This window comes from Limulus polyphemus, unplaced genomic scaffold (assembly GCF_000517525.1).
Source record: "Limulus polyphemus unplaced genomic scaffold, Limulus_polyphemus-2.1.2 Scaffold2221, whole genome shotgun sequence".
Taxonomy (NCBI): domain Eukaryota; kingdom Metazoa; phylum Arthropoda; class Merostomata; order Xiphosura; family Limulidae; genus Limulus; species Limulus polyphemus.
This window is the reverse complement of record NW_013667831.1, coordinates 110,026-132,283: the sequence shown is the minus strand read 5'-3', so window position 1 is coordinate 132,283 and position 22,258 is coordinate 110,026. Positions and strand designations below refer to the sequence as shown.

The 22,258-nt window shown below is 30.7% G+C and overlaps 1 protein-coding gene across 5 annotated transcripts in view; it reads left to right on the top strand.

The window, feature by feature from the left end:
- The window catches only part of LOC106466322 (PHD finger protein 3-like), a 185,870-nt gene that overhangs the window by 57,302 nt on the left and 106,310 nt on the right, over positions 1 to 22,258 (top strand). For all 5 annotated transcript variants that reach the window (XM_013926598.2, XM_022394301.1, XM_013926595.2 and 2 more), the window contains exon 4: positions 4,971 to 5,115. In XM_013926598.2, coding sequence (XP_013782052.1) covers positions 4,971 to 5,115 — 145 coding nt within the window. The remainder of the gene's footprint in view (positions 1 to 4,970; positions 5,116 to 22,258) is intronic.

The window sequence follows — 22,258 nt, the reverse complement described above, 5'->3', positions numbered from 1 at the left end:
GTGGAATTGTTCTGGTGCTATCCTTGACTGTCTCACATTCTCTTCTTACAGGGATGTTATTGGCTTTGGAGTAGAAGTCAGTTCCCGCACAGAGGTTTTGGATTAGAGTGAATTAATCAATACAAATCCTCACATGAATTTGGGTTGTCTATCTTCCTCCCCCAATTGCTTCCTCTGTGTCTTTGGTCACAGCATTAGTATGTGGGATTGTTCTGGTGATATCCTTGACTGTCCCTCGTTCTCTTCTTACACAGATGTTATTGCCTTTGGATTGTGCTGGCCCATGAGTTGATTTCATGTGATAGACGTCCTTTTCGATACCAGATGTCAATTCCCAGATTGACAGATCGGTGATGATCCTCATGACATACACAGAAATTGATACATGTCTTAATCCCTGACTCTTAGGTTTGAGGTGAAGACAGTATGATCCTCATCCTACTGTCCCGTAGATGTCAATACCCTGTGAGGAGGTTTTGGATGTAGTTGGCTTACCAAGTATGGTCTGCCGTGTCCTAGCCACTCTACACCTCACAATTTCTGATCTTGTGCACTACACAATCTACACATGGGTGAACAGTATACCTGGCTCAGATGTGGTGCAGTTCCCCTCTTCATATCTATATCTCTCATTGTCAGAGGTATCCTTCAAATGTTTTCAGGTGTACTTCTTTTGTTCCCATTATCTGATTCACTTGGGATACTTTTTCAATTCAGTTGTGATATAGAGTCATTCTTCTTTCCATCTTCAAAACATGAAACCTCTGGTTATCAACTGTTCATGCTTCTTTCTCTTCCTGCATAAAAGGTTCTGCATGTTTTGTCCTCTTCAGTGGACTATGGCCAAGTAATTTGTTCAGAGATCTACACTCTTCTCTTGAATCAAGGCTGTCTTGATATTAAAGGCGTATACTGTATCTAAAGCTAGTTTGTGACATCACACACTGGGGCCTCAAGATAAGCACAGTAAAGTAGCATTAAAACTTGAAGTGACTGTACTTACTTTTATATAGTGATAGAAGATTTATAACTACATACATTTCAAGGTACAGTAAACTAATTACTTGGAAAATAGCAAACTCTTTATGCAATAATAATCTGTGAAGTGTGGCTGTTAAGTGTTATTTATGTTGTTGTTAAACCTAACCTAACTATGCAAGTTTAACATCAAACATTTGCAAACATGTACTACAAATTCCCAACCATAGAGCCTTACAGTAACACATTATACTTTAAGTCTACCAATCAGTATATTCAATTTAGTGCTGCCAATAAAAATATATAGGGCTAGGTTATTTCACTTGATAAGCATTAGCAATATAAAACATGTGCTGTAGAATAGCATACACTGATGATGATGATACAGTTTATTCAGTTATTAGGTAATATCCTATACATAATACAGTGTTTTGCATACAGTCTACAGTAAAAAAGCAAAGACTAATCCAATGTGTCATAAACTAGTAATAGCTAATATACTTTTAATATTTGTGGTGTAATTTCATCACCATTTCCTAGTATTCTGATTCTATGTGGATATGCAAAACATTTCAATTTAAACTTTATTTTACGTAAGACCACCATAACAGCTGAATATTGAATGATATTTGAAAATTTTCAAAACCATTTAATTTGCTATAAATTGATGTTTAATTTATCTATGTAGAGCCAAGATTATTTTTTATTTATGCCCCTTTAGATGCCTCAAAAACATTGTGTTCCTGGTTGTGATTTAAAATATAAGATCCCGGTTAGCAAGAAACCCACCCTTGAAGCTGCTGTGTGCACTTTTTTGAAAAGTATCAAAAATAAATGGGGGAAGTGCAAAATAGCATAAAAAGGTGAGAGCAACTTTCAGAATTTAAAAATCCTTTCTGGTCATGGAGAAATAGGCAAAAATGATTGGCTACCTCCTGACTTCCCAGAAACTCAAAGGAAAGATTCAGAATGCTTTGATTTTAGTAAATATTAAGAGTTATTGTAGTTCCGATGATGTTATTAGTTAATTTCAATGCATAATTAGTGAGAATAAACATGTTTTTAGTTTTCTTCTAGTACGTCTGGAATTTCTTTTGGATCTTTTGCACTACTCCACGTCTACTTTGGGGGGGATAATTTGGCACTGTTTTGCTGAACTTCCACCTCCATGGGGTTGGGCCCTAGTAGGTTGATGTTGCTCAGGGTAACTTGGCGAGGGTTGTATGGAACATCTCACCAAAGTTGCCTTCGGGAGGTGGCTGATCTCAACAATCTTCATGTATACCTATGGCCTATAATGCATATTATTGAGATGGAATATTCCACAAGATTGCTCATAGGTTTCCTCATGATATAAATGTTTCATAAATATGCATGTTTCAGACTATACTAACCCATAGACTGTCATGGGTAAAGCAAAAGGGGAAAGCTGCCATCCCTTTGATTGAATAAATGAGGAGCAGTTTGCTTTTCAAAATAGGGTTTTTGTGGTCATATGTTGCACTGGCTTTTGGTGTTCCTCCGGACTCTCCACCACATTCCTACCCTATGTTCTTCCAGGTAAGTATGATAGTCCTTGCCACTTTCCATTTCCAAGCTGCTGTGGTGATCACTTCCATTCAGTAGAAAGTAGGGTGGTGGTGTTCTGCTGGTGCATTGATCCTCCAACCATGCACTCCTGGAGGTTCATGTCGCACCCAGCTTCTGTGCGGTTCTACCCAGAGTGTGAGGTTGCATATATTTTTTGAGGCAATCCACTTCTGTTGGATGCTGTATACCTGATGCCATCTGGTTTTGGACTAGAGTTCACCTGCCAGGTATGGTCTGATGTGCCGTAGCCACTCTAAAACATAGGGCATATCCATTTTCACCTTCCCCACTATCCTGTTTGTGGATGGAGATCCTACATTCATTTGTGAGACTTGGGTTTGAACCCCCCTAGTTTCTTTCCTTCTTTGGATGTGAAGAGTATGCCTGGAACAGAAGTGGTGCAGTCTCCAACGTGTGTTACTCTCCCAATGGAGTTCACAATTCAGAGGTGTTCTTTAGATGCTTTCAAAGAATACTTACCCATATCCTTCACACAGGCCCCCCCACTGTGGTACAGTATATATTTTATGGAATTGATTTTGAGGTGTTGGAAAATAGTATACGTGAAACGTCCAATGAAAGGAAGACACCTTCAGGATGCATCATGTTATTTTATCCACCCTGATAATGAGGATAATCTCACATTCTTAAAAACATTTTCCTTGTGGATCAAAGCTTGAGAAAAGTTAATTGTGATAATATTGACCTCTACTTTTACCAAAATGTCAGGAGTTGGATGATGGAAACAGTCATTGTAACTCAAACACATTCAAATTTTCAACATTGCAGTTTATCTCAAGGAATAGCATACTGTTTATGTCAAAAACTCACATGAAGCTCTCTGTAAGGCTTCTGAACTGATAAAAAATAAGTATCTAAATTACATTCACTTCACAATTCCATCATTCACATAAAGTGCTTATGCACTTCAGACTACAGTCATAAACAAGAACAAATAATGTTGCAGTAAATTTAACAAATCTACTTTTTCTAATGGTTAATAGAATTTTAACAACTCTAATAGATATTATTTATGTCACTGAAAGATTTCAGTGTTTAACTTGTAACTGATACCAAAGGTCTTATCTTTTAACTTGGATTAGTTGTTATATGGAAACAAAATATTCTAAGTTCCAGTGCAGGTATAAGAAAATTCTTTAACATTAGCATACCTATTTTGACAAACCTAGGTATAGACATGTTTTTCTTGATTTTATGTCTTGAGGTCACCAAGAATAAACCCTTACAGTTATAATAGTTTGATATTTATCAAGTATTCAATTAAATTTCACATCATTAGAAACATTATGACTAATGTTGTATATGTTAATTTTGTTCACAGCAGAAGCATAGTCAGCTTGTACAGGAGATATTCTACAGTTGTAGCAAGCTACATCATTGTCTTATATTATCTTCATTATATTACTGTCTTCTGATCAAAAAATATTTTTTAGCAAACCAAATTAGATGAAATTTCAAAAGCAATAAACCAATTAAAGTAAGTGTGTTTAGGAAATTATCATGTTGAAAGCTGTAATGTATTTCAATATTCTTTGTAAGTTTGGATAAGTTATTCTACTAGTGTAATTCATTATTCTATTATCTAACATTTAAATTTTGTGATAACTGTGGCATACAAAAAAAGAAAAATACTTGCTAACCAGTGAACTGAAACGGGCATTATTCAATAGACTCAGCAGTAGGGTAGCAAAATATCCAAAATCTTTAGGACACAGTTACCCAAACCTTCCTGGTATATTAAGTACTGGGGTGATTGAACCAAAGCTTTTTTTAAATTAAATTCCCTTGTGGATTTAGTGTCATGTACTGCTGTCTCACAGTTTCTCCACAGCAGTGAATAAAAGCAATACATCCATCTATTAAGAGAAAGTAATGCTGACATCAGAGATAATGTGTATACCATACATTGATACAACAATCAAACAGAACTGGTTTTAAACTCAATGTTTTACAATTGGCACACTGGTGATTTACTGACATTTAAGATAGGGATAGTTGACATGAAAATGTTCTTATTGGTTTTACAGTAAAATCATCAGGTCCCAAATACTTTGCACATTGTATACAGCTATTCTGCAATGTTTTGTGGCAGTTTAATGCTCAAAGCAATTGCTGAGTAAACAGAGTTATGGTTTTGAATGCTGGTTAGGTTCCAGTTTTCTCTTTTTGCAAATTAAATTGATAGAATGCAACGGATTTCTATAACTATAACTAATACTTCATATGTTGTTTGCTGACCTGCATTCCCTTTTTTTTTCCAGGAATTGTTTTGTCTTTTGAAGTTTCTTTTATTAACTTTATTAGGACAGTGAAAATGTTTGAACATAAAACTAATAAATGATCAGTTTTTGAAATATTTCTTGTATGTCTGTTTGTCAAAGGTAAAACATCCAAGGAAGACAAAAAAGAGAAAAAGGATGACAACATTGACATTGATTACACTGATAATTCCAGTGATGCTGATTGGTTACCTGAAGATGATCCTGAACGACTATGGTGTATATGTCGGAAACCTCATGGTGGAAGGTGAGATTCTTTTTTTAACCCTAATGTTTGAGATAAATACAACCTTTAAGGAAATCACTTCAACAAAATATTTACAGCTGTGTTTGCATCACCCTAGATTTTTTTTTTTTGTATGTGGAAGTATCCTACAAATTGTTGAGTTTTCCTGAGTAAAATTACATAGATGTAACTGGCTGTATTTTTTCAAAATACTGACAGATGGTGCTTGGAATGAAAGCTTTGCTACTTTATAAATAGGCCCAGCATGGCCAGGTGGTTAAGGAGCTTGACTCGCAATCTGCGGGTCGCGGGTTCGAATCCCTGTCACACCAAACATTCTCGCCCTTTCAGCCGTAGGGGCGTTATAATGTGGCGGTCAATCCCACTATTCGTTGGTAAAAGAGTAGCCCAAGAGTTGGCGGTGGGTGGTGATGACTAGCTGCCTTCCCTCTAATCTTACACTGCTAAATTAGGGATGGCTAGTGCAGATAGCTCTCGTGTAGCTTTGCACAAAATTCAAAAACATAAAGATTGAATTTGTGAAATAGCAGAAATATATACATTTTTTAAAGTCAAGAATTATTTTTGTCTGAAAGAGAAAGATTAAAACCTAGATACTTCCAATTATTTTGTACTTGAAGGTGTGCTTTTTAGGCTTTTGTTATAATATTTTCTAGTGTCTCCTATTGTGTAGCTTTGTCCACTAAATGACGTAGTTTTTAAAATCAATGTCAAATAAAACAAAACTTGAAAGTTTTGTATCTTTTAAAATTTTGTACTGGGTTGTTGTTAAGATAAGCAAACTCTAGTTCTGGTGTAGGAGGTTTGTCAAAATATCTAGAACTTTTCCTTATCTCTGTGTGTATGTATGTATATATATACACATATTTATTTATTTATGTAAAGAAAATAGCTTCAAAACTATTATTATATTAATTACATTAGTTGTAAATAGGCAATTAAAATCAGAATAGAAAACAATAATGAATTATATAAAAGTAATTATTTTAAAATTCCATTGCAATTTTCCAGTCATAATGGAAATTGTCTGTGGTGATAGCTCCCAAAAGCATTGGGGATATCCCATATATCAGACAAAATCCAAACATAGATGAAAAACTAGTTATCAGCCATCAAAAATCAAATAAGGGTGCAGAGTTGAGTGCTTATATCCACAACGTTTCAACTCTTACTGCCTTTCACTGTCTGCAACCAGTTGTGGGAAGGCAGTAACCCTTAAAAGTTTTTCTAACATTAAAAGTAGAAAAAAATAATAATACCACCCTAAAAATATTTCTACTAGAAGTTTCTGCCAACCTCCATCCTTAAAATTTCTAATAGTACCTAAAGTAGAAGAATAACAATATTTAACCACCCTAAATTTCTACAATAGATTACTCTCAATCTCCACCCTTTTCTAAAAAAGATGACAAAAGAATTCAATAAAGTATAAAAGATCTTAAACTGAACAATATAACAATAACAATATTAAACCACCCTAAATTTCTACAATAGATTACTCTCAATATCCACCCTTTTCTAAAAAAGATGACAAAAGAAATCAATAAAGTATAAAATATCTTAAAATGAACAATATAACAATATTAAACCACTCTAAATTTCTACAATACATTACTCTCAATCTCCACCCTTTTCTAAAAAAGATGACAAAAGAATTCAATAAAGTATAAAAGATCTTAAAAGGAACTACATATTCTACCTCATCTTTCTTTGTAGTTCATATTCCTCTTGTAAAATTATTCAAGTATAGTGTGGTATAGCTGAGAACAGCTCAGCTACTTGAAGTTAGTCTTTCCAGTCCCTGCTATACTGAATAAGTTTTAATTTTAGTATTAACTAATTAGAAGTAGGTAACTACCTCTAGTGTCAAAAAAGTTATTTTCCTTATCGAAAATTTATTTATTAAAAATGTTTCATATTTATTATAAAACAGTGTAAGAAATGTTCTCAATTGCTAGTATTTATAACCATTATTTTCTAGTTTATTTATGAATAATATAACATTATCCATAAAAGAATTACCTGTTACAAACAGGTAAAAATCTTTTTAATTGTGATATAATGATGCCTTTAAGCATCATATGTGGCACTACACTATTGGGGGTAGGTAGACCAAGAATGGAAAAATTGAATGCCCTTCTCTAATCAAAAATAGTCAGTTGTTATTTACTAACTTAATATCTAAATCTAAATAGTTAGCATGTAAGTGATATTATTTTTTTTGTTATAAGTTCGTTTGGATATATTAACCTTGGTGTAAAGTTCTGATTACTTATAGCAATTAAATCGTCTATGTAATGAAAGGTATATGTATATGATTTAGGATTTGAAACCTGTTTCTTGCATGAATTTTCATTAAAAAATCAGATATAAATTGGCTGTATTTGAAGAGAAGTTTGCTCCCATTGGATTTCCCACAGTTTGTTTATATACCTGTTCATTAAAAGTAATATAACTAGTATAAACACAGAAATGAAGAAAATTTTTACATTGGATTTTGGTAAATTTAAATTTTGGAATATCCATTTCTGTATCTATAAAATTATCAAATAGGTTATTGAATACCTTAATCAAATCTTTCAGATCTATTTTTGTATGCAATGTTATAAAATCATAAGTGGAGACAGAACTGGCTTTAATTGAGGTATTTAACTTATTTATACATTCCGAAACTGGATTGTTGTTATTAATAATCCAAAAACAATAGATACAGATTTATTAATTGTATTTAAAGAATTAGTTATAAATCTGAACTTGATAGGAGTTTTATGCAATTTTGGAATTGCTTATAAAAATGGCAGGTGAGAGGACTTTACATGTACATTTCACTTTTTTTTGTTTCTTTCCTTAAATTAGTAATATTATTTTTTTTTTAAAGGACTTTTGCTTAATCTACTTGTATTGTTAATTTCTTTAATTAGGATTTGTACATACAATTTTTTACATATACAAAGTTTCAAAGTTGAAACCTGCTTTATCAATTTATAAATTGCTCCTGCACTTTTTATTTTATTTTTAAAAGAAATACGTATTTTGTATTCAAATAGGTTTAAGTTTCTTAGATGGTTTTTTATGGAATTGATAAAATGTAATTTCCATTCAAAAAAAGAAACATGAAAGATAATACATTTTTTACTTAATTTGATAATGTAATTGTCAATATTTTTTCCAAATCTTTTAATATTTTGCCTTTATCAGTTTTTTAATTCTGAATTTTGTTCCTTTTTTCAATATTGATTGTAATTCTTTATCTTTGATTATCTATAACTGTATGAATATGCAAAAGGATCCTTAAATTCATTGTTATGACAATAACAAGGTAATTTATCAATTTCTGTTTGATTAAATTCTTCAGTAAATTTTTTGTAGTTGAAGATAAGAGGTCCTATAGGTTTATTATATTTAAAATTAACTATAGGCTGAACTGATTTAACTCTTTCAGCACGGGCTTGGTCCATGGAACCGACCTGGTAAACATTTTGTGTTTGTTTTAGTTTTCATGCTATAACTTTTAAATTAGTAAGCGAATGTCAATGAAATTGGGCAGATTATCAATAAACATTACAATGCTTTCATATGCAAAATATCAAACTTTCTAATTAAGTCTTAAGGTTTATAAAGCAATGTTTTTCTCATGGCTATTTTTTCTTTTCACATGTTGCCTATCTATCATGCAAACTAATATTCATTTTAAGATTAAAAATACTTTTATGCATCAGAAAATTTTGAAATTTCACATGTGAAATCTTTATAATGTCCAGATAGTTCTCAAACATTTCTCAAGAAAATACTTTATATTTTATCTTTTATTTTCAGTAATTAATCTCTGTACAGGTTCAGTAGAACTGACTGATCTTGCAACCACCATAAAAAATCAGGAAATAAATAAAAATTATGGCTATTTCATTCTAGAATGAACACAGATTATAACACGAAAACATAAATGTTTAGACTTAATAGCTTAAATCTCATAATCTTATACATTTATATAAATTTATTATTATTGACCTTTCAGCCGTGCCTGGCTAACAATACAGATGTTACAATGATGTGGCACTCATGTTACTATATCGAATAATATAAAACTGACCTTGGCTGTGTTTTAGTGTACTAGTATTGTGTAAAATACGGTCACATTTCAATTATTATACATTATATATGTATATAGATTATTGCTATTTTGAGATAAGTTCTTAAGCATATTTTCCTAAAACATAGAACAGTAAATAAAGAAGTAAAGCAAACAATTATTTCTTCTAGTTATGACCTTTGTACTTGGTTGCTGCTTTATGTAGGTTGCTAAACCTTTAAAATTTTGCATGTGGAGGATATGAAACAAAATATTTTTTTTAGGTTTTATATATATATATATATATATTTGAATAACAAATAAATCATAAATGACTACATTAATACTATAGAATTCTACTATAATTTGTCAAGCTTAGTAACTAAGATGTATTTTAATCTAAAAAAAATATGAAATTTTGAGCAGACTAAAGACACACCCTACCTCGTTGAAATATTGATTAAAAAGAAATAAATGGTGCCAAGTCTCTTAAAATGGCTGAGAAAGCCACTAGAGGGACATTCTGAGCTTTTGATTGGTTATTCATGTCATATATAGAAGTAAGTGTATATAATGGAAAGAGGTGGGCAGGGTGCCACTGTGTTTGATTTATTACATAAGCAATATCTTAGCAAATTGAAAAGATAAAAGATATTCTAACTTGTCAATATCTGTAATTTGAGTTTCTAATTCGTATCAAACTATAGACTTAGTATTTTATCTTCACAAACATCTAATTTGAACCAGTGCTACATTCAACATACCACAAAAATCAATGTTTGTCTGTTTTTTTATATTTACTTTTAAATTAAGAAATTGAGTAATATATATAGTACTAAAATTATAATCTACAGTTTGGTACTAAACTTATTGACATAAATTCATGAAATAATAGTTCAATAAAATTTTTAATGCGAGTCAACAAACGAGATGACATGGTCTTTCTCCCGTGACCCGTCTCACAAGGGTTAACAGGGAAAAAATTCTCTTGAACACCTGTGGATTAAAAAAGTTAGAGCTAAGTCATCATATATATTGTGTTTAAAGTCTATGACTATATATATAATTATTCTTTTTTCCATTATTAAAGGATTATTTTTAGGTATTTGATTCCATTTTAATCTAAATTTAATTAAATCTATAATTAAATTATTGACATGTATATGTTTCAATTCAAATACTGACATATATATCTTAACAAATACCTAAGTTTTGTATTTTTTAGTTCAAAATTTTGTTGTAATATAAGTTTTATCAAATTTATGTCTGTCCATAGCATAATCTAGATTATTACAAAAATTTTCAAAATCAATCCTTTTATTTTTTCCTTTACCCCTACATTTATTTTGTTTATTGTTATATTTATTTATTTGATACAGGTTTCTGATGCAAATATTTTTATTTAAAACTTCAGCAATTTATTTTGAAAATCTTGATTTAATCTGTAAGGATAAAGAGTCTTTTATTTCCAAATAAAATACTCTTTTCATTCTTGCAGGTTTTCATTATATGTTTTATCCCATATAGTGATTTTTAAATTATTGAATGAATGTTTATTAAAATGATCTATTTTAGTTGAATGAGGAGAACCCTTATTACTGTGAGATATATGTAGGTTAATCCTTAGATGTGAAGGATTAGTCATTTGTCCAACATATTTAAGACCAAATATACCACAAGTTAGTAAATAAATTACTTTGTCTATTTTACATAGTGGTATATCTTGCTGTATATATTGAAAATCCATTGCTACCGGACAAGATAAACATCTAGAACTGTTGCACTTAACCTTTTCATAAACTTTGGTAGCATATTTAGAAAACTTTCATATGGCTAGCTAGGCTATAAGTCAGTATATATAAGATAGAAAATAAAAAAAATGAAAATTCCATAACATGAAAAAGGAGTAATGGCAATAAATCAACACCTTAACATAATTTTTCTCCAAATAGTAAAGAAAATAGCTTCAAAACTATTATTATATTAATTACATTAGTTGTAACTAGGCAGTTAAAATCAGCAGTATAAAACAATAATGAATTTAATATCAATTAAGCCTTAAAATTATTTTTATTTTAAAATTCCATTGCAATTTTCCATTCATAACAGAAATTGTCTGTGGTGAAAGCACCCAAAAGCGTTGGGGATATCCCATCTATCAGACAAAATCCAAATGTGTATATATATAAATATATATAATAGGATTTAAATTATTTTACAACCCTTTGCATTTGCTTTAAATTCAATTTTAAATTACAATGTGGATATAGTTGACTACACTATGCCAAAATAACTACCCAATGTATTAATAAGGAATACGCAATTAAAATATAATATATAGTTTTAATGATGTTAGAAAAACACGTAGGTTCAAGAAGTCTTGATAGAATTGAATAAAACCATATAACCTGAGTGCTTTTGAAAGGTGAATCTTTCTTCTCCTAAAGAAGAAAGGTCAAGTTTTCAAAAACACTGGGGTTATAGGGTTTTTATTCACATATAATTTTTAAATGTTTTAACATTTTCTTTTCAACAAATAATTTTCATAAGAGTTATTTTATAAAATTTCACCATTTTTACACTTGTCATATAGTGAGTGTGCATGAGTAAAATAGTAAATTCCATAGTTATCACTTGCTATTTTAAAAACAACAAGAGAAGCTTGAATGCATTATCCTAAGAAAACGTTATAGAAGAGGGCTGAAAACATCAAACTTAAGTCAAGCATCTATGAATACGGAGTTTGTTTAACCTGAATCAAGTGAAGGAAAAATAAAATGTTTCTGGGTTCTCCTATGATTGTTTTTTTTTAAAAGAAAGACTGAATTAGTTAAGGATGTACAAGTATATGTAAATATTTCAAATTTACCATACAAGATACTAATTGTTTTTACAAAAAATTACTTATGTTAACAACATAGTTAAAAATCAAGTTTGTTTGTTGGTGACAAAATCATGGAATGAGTTTTGGGTGGGACCCATGGGCAGTAAGAGATGAGAATTCCTCTTTACTTGCTCTCTCATGCATTATTGTGTGATGTGTTTTTTGGACAGTACATTTTACTGTCTATAATAGCTTTTATATTTGGTCAAACTAAAAATTAATTAACTATTGCATGAAATCTCAAAATTATATGTAAAAATGCTTCAGTTTTTCATTAGTAACTAAACATCCACCATCCATAACTAGGTTCTGCATTACTTGCTCTGCAGATTATTTGCAGTAGTTTCTTTAGACTTCATGTATGTTGTCATTAAATAAAGGTACTGGAATTATATTATAAATCTATCAGAGATGAATAATTTTCTCTTTCTACTTTGTTGCATCATGCATTGCAGATAAGAATGAAGACAAATTCATTTTGCCGTTTATACTTATAACCATTCGTCCAGTCAGTGATGTCTAAAGTTTTACAGTATATCTATTGTGTTCTCATTTTCAGACTAGAAAGTTTTTATTTAGGTAGTTTCACCCTATGCAGTTTCGATACATATTCATAGGATGAATTTCTGCTTTTACAGAGGTGTTTGATCCTCTCCTGCCTCTTCAATGTTGAATTTGATTTCTCGATATAGTATTGTTTAAAGAAGGATATATATGAAAGTTAAATTGTGAAAGATCACAAAATTGCAATTTTACTTCCTTCTTTTTTTTTCAGTACCTCATTTATTTTGTACATTTGTCAGTTGCATTCAAGTTGTATTCCAGTATTTATTTTTTGTGGTTGAGTGTGCTGTGGTTAATTGACAAAACTACTGCCATTGTGAGAGGTTTAATTGATTCACCTTTTTTTTGAGCTACATATTTTCTTTGTCTTCAGTCACATCTTTGAATACTTGGTCTCAACAGAAACCAAAGCTTCAGACTGTAGTATTTTGGGCTACACTACATGTTTTTCCACTCCCTTTGGCTTAAAGTTCATAATACCCAAGACTGAAACATAGCATAGCTCAAAAAGTTTCTAATTTCAACTTCTTTCCCCAGGGACTATTAATTGGGTCAAATGGATATTAGGCACCATCTTATGATAACGTTGACTGTAACAAAACAATCAACTAATTGAAATTAGGGTTTCTGACTGTTTACTTTTGTTAGTTATTCCATCTGTCAAAATAATAAAAATATTGCCATTCTGTTCATTTGTTATGAAGCGCAAAGCTCAAATAATGAAGGAAGGGGTGAATCATAGTTTGAGGATTTTGTGGTTTAGTTTCTATTGCCACTAAACTTACTTACTTTGTCTTTGTTATTCTAAAACTATTAACTTTGATCTGCTGACAAGACATAAGGCAGCTAGGTCAAATCTCTGAGTACAAGTGTTAAATAAAGTGCAGATTTTCTGGTTTATTTTACTTTGTATTATATCTCTAACTTATAATTGTGTAACTGTATCCTTTAATCTTGTATAAGCAGATGCATATGTAGGACAGGGGACATGGGGGGCTTAACCCCCTCAGCCAATTTTTATTTTATTTTTTTTAGAAATTAACTATTTTTTAATACTGCATAAGTAGACACAGATCTAGGGGAGGAGGCTAAACTCACTCACCATTTTTTTTTTTTTTTTTCAGAAATGAATAACAATTATTTAATATTGTAAAAGCAGGCACAGATGAGAGAGTCTTTCAACCCCTCTCTTTTTTTTTCTTTCTGAAATTAATAAAACAGCCAGGCATCCATACATTACCATAAAATATCAAGAAGAAACATTAGATGTCAAGTCTTTTTATTTGAGTGGGCTATTAATCACCATAAAACCTTTTTGAGGCTTTCTGAAAGCAACACAGCTGGAGGCAATAACTGATTATTTCTTCTAAGTTAATACAACAATATGAATGTCAATTATTTAGTGTGATAATAAATTTTCATACCCTGCATTTTTCCACACATTCCAACATTTGTCTAGACTTGGAAATTCATTTTCATCAAAGTTAGTATTGTTTAAAACACTTCAGCTCTTATAACTTAGAGTTATTATAGAATTAATTTTTTCATGTTTAGATAGTAGAATTCTCATTAGAAATGTAACTGATGGCCTGTAGGTGTAGTCATTGTGTTTGACTTCACACAAGTTACAAATTAATTTATGTATGGAATAAATATTTGACTCTGAGACGAATAATGAAAGTAACATACAAAACTTTAATTAAAAATGTTCTGATATTCATCAGCATCTACAACTCCTAAGTTATCATGAAACATCTCTACATCAAAAGCACAGAAGTCTTCATTCTGAGTAAGCAACTGTTCATTGATTAAACCATTCATAAGATTCATTAACATCGAAATTATACTGAACAAGTTATCAATTAGGCTAATAAAAGAAATATATTCAGAGATAATTATGTTGAGCTAACTCATTTAAAACTTTGAGAATATTCTTTAACAATTCTATTACTTTTTCAATTAGTTTTGCTAATGCTACAATGGAATTCTCTTGTAATACAACCTTATTTTCAGACATTATACATAATTTTATTAACCTGTTGTTAGACTAGAGAGGAGTAGTAATGATAACTTACAGAGAGTTATTGTGATGAAATTTTTCTATTTGTTGTAATACAGCCATCTTCGTAAATCTAACAGCAATTCTGGACAATCAGGATACTTTTGGGCTGCAAGTCCACTGGCAGTATAATTGGTGGAGGAACTTTCTTGCCAAGCCAAAAACATGGTGTTTTAAACTCTTTTTCGAATGTTTTTCAGATTCATCAACAAGTATGGCACAGCTATTTTGCAAGTAGCTCTTTTGTTTAATTGGCAATCATGTGTCCTCCAATTGAACTAAAACTTAAAATATTTGTTAATTGGTTAATTGAATAAGCTGTTTAATGCCACTCTTTTTACATATATATTTCTCCACTTTTTTCCTTCAAATCAAAGTTCTGTCAGTTCCTTTAGTTGCGTACAGATAACATAAACATTTGTTAGTTTTCTCTCTGCTATGGTCATTTCTATTGAATGTAGGTAAGACAAACCACTGGTTTCTACTTCTTATGTTACATCTTGGAATGTAGTCAATCAACTCGTCTTTCTGTAACTTTTTTATTCTCTTATTTGGATAATCATTCTTTGTTAAATTTCTTTATACATTCAGTAGTATGTTTGTTCTTCCTTCATCTAACATGTATGTATGTCGTGCACAAAAATTCAAATTTTCAACTATTGAGCATTTGTAATCTGCATAAAATGTCTTAAATGTTTCATTTCTCCCTCCTTAACCCTTTCATGGCGGGCTCATACAAATTGCAGAAATTGAGTAGCAAATTTCACATTTAGAACAATACATGCGGTAACTAGCATTCAAATTATTAACAAATTGAGTGCAAAGAGATTTTCATTTTAAGTATAAAAATACTTTTCTGCATCTTAGTTTTCATATTTCATTTGCATAATCTCCAGAACCTCCTAAATGGATATCAAGTTTTAAGGTAAATTTTTATATCGTATTTTTCATTTTCTTTACCATATCACTAACTCTAGCTATTATCATCAACGTACAATGTAATGAAATAATGAAAATTAGGAAATAAAAAAAAAGACATACCTTTTAATTTTTTTTGTAGAATATCTTTAAAGAGTTTCCTTTTGTGAAATTCGTAATTTCATCTCTATCTTTTCACATATAGTTAATTTTTAATGTTTATTTTCCTTTCTTGTCTTTTACAACTTATTCATCTCAACACAAGTTAATGGTACCCTCGACGCATATTACAGTTTCTTTGTAAGACAAATGCAACTCTTTGACAAAATTTTCATTCAACATGTAATGTCATAAGCCTTGAAAACAGATGTGAAGTATGATGTATAATTAAAAAATGTTTAAACCTTTTAATTATGCATTTTAAAACATAACTAATACACAATTAACTAAAATGTAATTGTAAGACCTAAATACAATTTTTACTGTATCTATAACTATAACATATTTAGGTAAGAAACAATCACAAATGCTATAGTTGTTCAAGTGGCTAACAATACTATAGTCAATTTCATGTACTCTGTGACGAAGATGTGGTTCCAATTTCAAAATAACCATTGTTAGTTTATAATGAGCTATTTATAGTTGTTATATATTACATGTGTATGTAACATCTACATGGAAGTAATAAAGCTCAAACAAATCTGTTGAAGGTGGGTATAGCAACTGTCAAGGGTTGAAAAAATTAATTATTTGTTTTAACTGCATTCAGAGTTTTTTGAAAGGAACGAGTCAAAAGGTTATTTAAGCATCATAGTGGCTAGGTGTACCTCTACTCTATTACCATTGTATTGTTGAAGATACAGAGTGTGTGGTCTAAAACAATATACATCATACCATTCAGAATGCCATCCTTTAACTGTCACCTCTTTAATTATGTATATCCCCACTATGTTGAAAACTTGGATTTCAATTATGGAACTTTTCTCTTTTGGCAGTCTGAAAATTTTATTTTAACACATCCAGTTAAGTCAAGTTAACACACTACCAACATTACAGTACCTTTCAACAACACTTCCAACTTGTGTTGTTTCTTTTTAGATTTGCATCACTCTTGTTTAAAGTCCAACTGATCTCCATTGCTACATCATTTACTTCTTAATTTTGGTTCCACAGTGTTAACATTCTCACTCTGAATTTAACCAATATCAGTTCACATTATGATCCCCTTTTATACCAAATTAATTGGTAGTCACGTTTTTGTTCTCTGGATTTCTATGTATTTGTTACTTGTCAGCAACAATAATTGAGCTAATCCTGTTAATTTTGCCTATTAATTTTGTTACTAACATTTTATGTTTTATAGTCTACTACTATCTTCATTTATCTATAAGCCTACCCCAATTTCATCATCAGTTTATATTATCTTCTGGGTCCTAACTCAGTTTTGTGGCTCAAAGTAATTTAATTCTACTACTTCAGTAGTTTTAGAATACAACAAATTTTTATTTTCTTTCCCTGATTTATTTTTCTTTTTGAATGTTGTTAATCTGTCTAATTTTAACTATTTGATCAAGGCCAATTTATCTCGTACTTTCTAAAACAGTATGCTTATTAGGAGTACTACTAAGCATAGTGTTACTAGCAATGTATTGTCCCCCAGTGGGACAACATAAGTATTTGGATTTACAAAGCTAAAATCAAAGGTTCAATTCCTCTTGGTGGACACAGCAGGTAGCCTGATGTGGCTTTGCTATAACAAAACAAACACGGCACTGTATTAGATAACTTCCACTTATCTAACCTTTTTTTTTACTGCTGTAGCTCGCAAATGTTTTATGTCTTGCTAAAATTCTTTAATAGTTAATCCTGACCTTGTAGGGCAGATGCTTAGTTTCTTCCAGTATGCTTTTCAATTCTTTAACTTCTGAATTCACTTCTATTTCTCTATTTTTATTTTCTATTTTTCGTATGTTAATAATTCTTGTAAATCAGGTACTTTCATGTTTCATTGCATAATTATATACTTGATTTACTTCTAAAACTGGAAGATAAGGTTAATCCTTGTCCATGAGTGAAACAATTTGTAGCTAACTTTAAATATCCACTTTCTCTTAATTTGATCATTTTAGTCTGATAATCAAACTGATGCACATCGTATTTTGGGTGTACTACTGATAAAGTTAGTTCACTTTTAACATTAAACAGCCATGTTCCTGTAGTTTTTGTCTTAAAGAAGTATAACGGTTTTGGAATGATTATTCTCGTCTCACACAGCTCTGTTATCTTATTTTTAATGCTTGCAAAAATCACATAGTTATAAGTTACTATAGGTACTGAGTAATTTCCAGAATTACCGTTACAAACTCTAATGGGTCCTTTTATACACATTAACAAATCCTCTTCAGACAATTCTATATATATGTGTTTATCATTTGAAACAACTATATAGGCTTCTCACTGTCTATAGTTGATGCTAATGAATTATTTAATGCCAGTGGTAAAGGTATGACTCGGTATATTTTAAACATTCTGTTTGTTGCCTTTAAGGGTATCTCTATAAACATACACAGTGTATCTCTTACTGCAGATGTCTTCATGTCAGCCCATGAATGATACATTTAAATCCCATCAACATGTGGGGATCACAAGCTGTAATTTCATGTAATACTTTTTCCAGTTTACTCAGGAGTAGGAAGTAAGAACTTAAATTTCTACCTGCAGCTGCATAAAATGCTTGTACCAGTTTAGCCAGTTTTGTTCTACTGCTTCCTACTGTAAAAGCTAATTGTTGCAAATTATTTTGAATTATTGAATTGAAAACTAACATATTGGCTCCTGCTTTATGGATTTTAGTTTGTTCTATTTAACATGTATTAATTTTTTAGTGATATTCATTAATGCTTGGGATACTTTTCTTATTTCCTGATAATGAAACTCATAATTCATAATAGTTTCCTGTTCACCTATTAACCCTAATGAGATGGGTCTTCCTATGATCACGAGTCAAAGGTGATGTCATCGCATTTGTAGACAAAATTTTATTGAACTACTAGTTTATGAATGTATGTCAATACATTTGGTATCAAATTGTAGATTATAATTCAAATTTTAGTATTATACAACAGTTAATTTCTTAATTTAAAAGTAAATATTAAAACAAATCCTAAATATTGATTTTTTTTGTGTCACGTGGTATGTTGAATGCAGCATTGGTTCAGATTAGATGTTTGTGATGTCCAAATACAATACAATGTCTATAGTTTCTTACTAATTAGAAACTCAAGTTACCAATATTGAAAAGGTAGAATATAAGAACCTCCTATCTTTTCTGTTTGCTGATATATCGCTACATGTATTGAAACAAACACAATGGCCCCACCCACTATTTCCATTTTTGGAAATACTTGCTTACGTACACCTACTTCTGTATATAAATAATCAATCGAAAGATTGGAATGTTGCCCACTTGGTTTTCTGAGCCTCTGCGAAGTATTTACACAGGAAACCCTTTCTTTCCATAGTGGATTTCAATTGGCAAGATAAGACATTATTGAGATTGAGAAATCATATTTTTTTAGACCTAAATACAGCTTATTTACTGAGCCTGATAAATTATAGTAGAATTCCATGGTATTGAGATAGTAATGTATGATTTTTTTTCTTAATTAAAATGCACATACAAAAACCTTAAAAAGTTATTTTGTTTTACATTTAATAAGGCTTAGCAAATTACGGCAAGCAGCAAATGAGTACAAAGTTTGTAACTAGAACTGATAATTGTTTCTATGCCTCATTATTTACTGTTCTATGTCTTAAGAAAAATAACTGAAATTTAAGAACTGATATGTAAATAGTAATAATGTACATACATATATAATATAACTGAAATGTGACTGTATTTTACAAAATACTGGTCCACTAGAACACAACCAAGACAGGTCACCTTGTAAAGGCCAATTTTATATTATTGGATATGGTAACATGACTGCACGTGCACCACGTTATTCAACTTCTGTATTATTATGTTAGTCAGACACTGCTAAAAGATCAATAGAATAAAAATCATAAATTTTTATATATGTATAATGTTATTTTTTATGATGTTTAACCCTCTCAATATGGGCTTGGTCAATTTGACACAAAATACTGGTCCACTAGAACACAGCTAAGACAGGGCCAGTTTTATATTATTGTATAAGGTAATGTGACTGCGTGTGCACTACATCATTCAACTGCTGTAATGTTAGTGAGACACTGCTGAAAGGTCAATAAAATAAAAATAATAAATTTTTATACAGGTATAATGTTATTTTTTTTATGATGGTTAACTCTCTCAATACTGGCTCCGTCTATTTGACTGACCATGCGACCTCTTTGTACTCGTTCAAAGAATTTATACATTTGATACTACTAACTTTTAATGTAATGTGTATGTCTTCATGAAATTTGGAAGTCTTTCAGTAGACATTATAAGTCTCTCACAATAAAAAAATCATATTTTTAATGAAGTATTTTAAATAAACTAAATAAAAAAGATTTGCACTTGAATATATCAAGTATTTGTTTTGAATGATCCATGTGCAAAGTGATTTTCATGTTAAGATTAAAAATACTTTTCTTCATCTCAAAAATCTCAAATTTCATTTGTGTAATCTCTCAAAACCTCCTAAATATATTTCTTTTTTTTTTTCAGTGAAACATTATATTTTATCTGTTATTTTCTCTACCCTAACTCTATACTCGGTTGGTCCATTTGACTGATCTCGTAATCACAAAAAAAAAATTAACTCTAAATTACCCTATTTTCTTTCTAGAATGACTTCAAGTGTAACATGAAACTACATTCATTTATCCTAAGTAGCTTTAAACTCATAACAGGATACACATACTTATAATTAAATCTTATTGTTTTATTGCCCTTCTGATTGCTCTTTGAACCTGTCTAACTACTGTTTGTGCCATTATAAGTTGTAAATCAGAAAATCAGTGAAATTGAAATTAACTATTACATCCATCAACAATCTTAATAAATCAGTTCTGTTGACCTACAGATTCATTTGTATTTATCTTTCTGTGAGTGTGTGTATATACATATATATACACACACACACCTTTTTAGAACAATTTGCATATGCTAATGTAATGACATGTCACAGGCAGCATGTTTGGCACCTAAACATATGGCTTATGACAAATACAGTGCTATGTGGAAAGACTCATAATTGGAGGAATATGTGATATCCCTTTTTAATAAGAGTATTCATACAGCCAAATTGTTAACACATTTGAGATGTAAGTGATTTCTCTAATTATGTAATAGAAATGTAAAGCATCATTGTGAACTGTCTTAGATACTGCTAATTTTATGGCCTTATGTTATATTTTATGACAGAATGACTACATTGACAGGCCTAGTATGTAATTTTAAAATGAAAAATGAGTTAATCATGTAAATTTGTTTTATTTCAGTTGTCCTTTCACTATAGCATCTGTGCTCCACCAGTGGTACATGATGAAAGGCGTGGCTTTATTATAGTCATCCATACAAAATAATTGCTTTCATATAGGAATTTGGAGATATGAGGTGCAGATATATATTATGGGTGCTGTGTACCATGGGTGACTCACAACATCCAACAGAAAAAATTAAATGTACCACTGGTGGCATACGATGTGATGCACATTTTAAGCTATCTAAAGCCAAAGGGCACCCCATTTTGTGGAAGGAAACCTTCAATACTCTCTGTTAAAGTAGTGCACAGAATTGTGTTTAAGACAGCAGTAGGCTCCAAAACCAGTCTAATTCTGAGCAATACCTTTATTCACAAAGTGAAAGCTATGGATGTAGCAGGGAACTCTTTGACCCAAGAAGTCATGTGATGAAGCTGAACATACATCTTGGTAAAAGGGGAAATAAAACACAATCTATTACTCCACATAACGTAATTTATTTTATTTAAGCCAATATTTTGCCATTATGGCTTCATCGGGGCAAACAAGACACTTGCTAACTGATTTAGACATACACAAAAGATTTCAAAATAATACAAGTCTCCACAGTAAGATGGACTTTGCCTGATGATACATCAACAAATTAGAGGTAAAATTACATGTAAATGGACAAGATTATACTATCTAATGCAGACATATGTTATTACATTAATTAAATATAACCAGTAAGAATTCAAAATTCCAGGGTGATTGTTTGTTTATATATGGCTTATTCCCCGAAATTAGTAGAGCTTCTTTGTATTTTCTATCTAAAAAGCTGTAGCAGTGAGTAAGAATGTTTGCTGTTACGGGACAATAATTATCAATTATACCGTGTTTGACAACAAAATGTTCAGCCACGGCACTGGCTATACTATCTAGTGTATGCAGAGCTCAAAAGTGTTTGTTAATTCAACCCCTAATAGTTCTGCCTGTTTCACCAACAAAGCTGTAATAATGAAACATTGACTTAAATAAAACCAATTATGTTTTCTGAAGTAATATCTTGTTTTTTTCGTTTTATCAATTAATAGAACTTTCCAGTTTGCACTACAAACTTACTTAATGCATCTTGGTACTTAAAAAATATAATAAACAAGAATTTTATGTTGACAAAGGTTTGCAAGCTTTTGGCCCACAACTTAAAAATTAATAACTA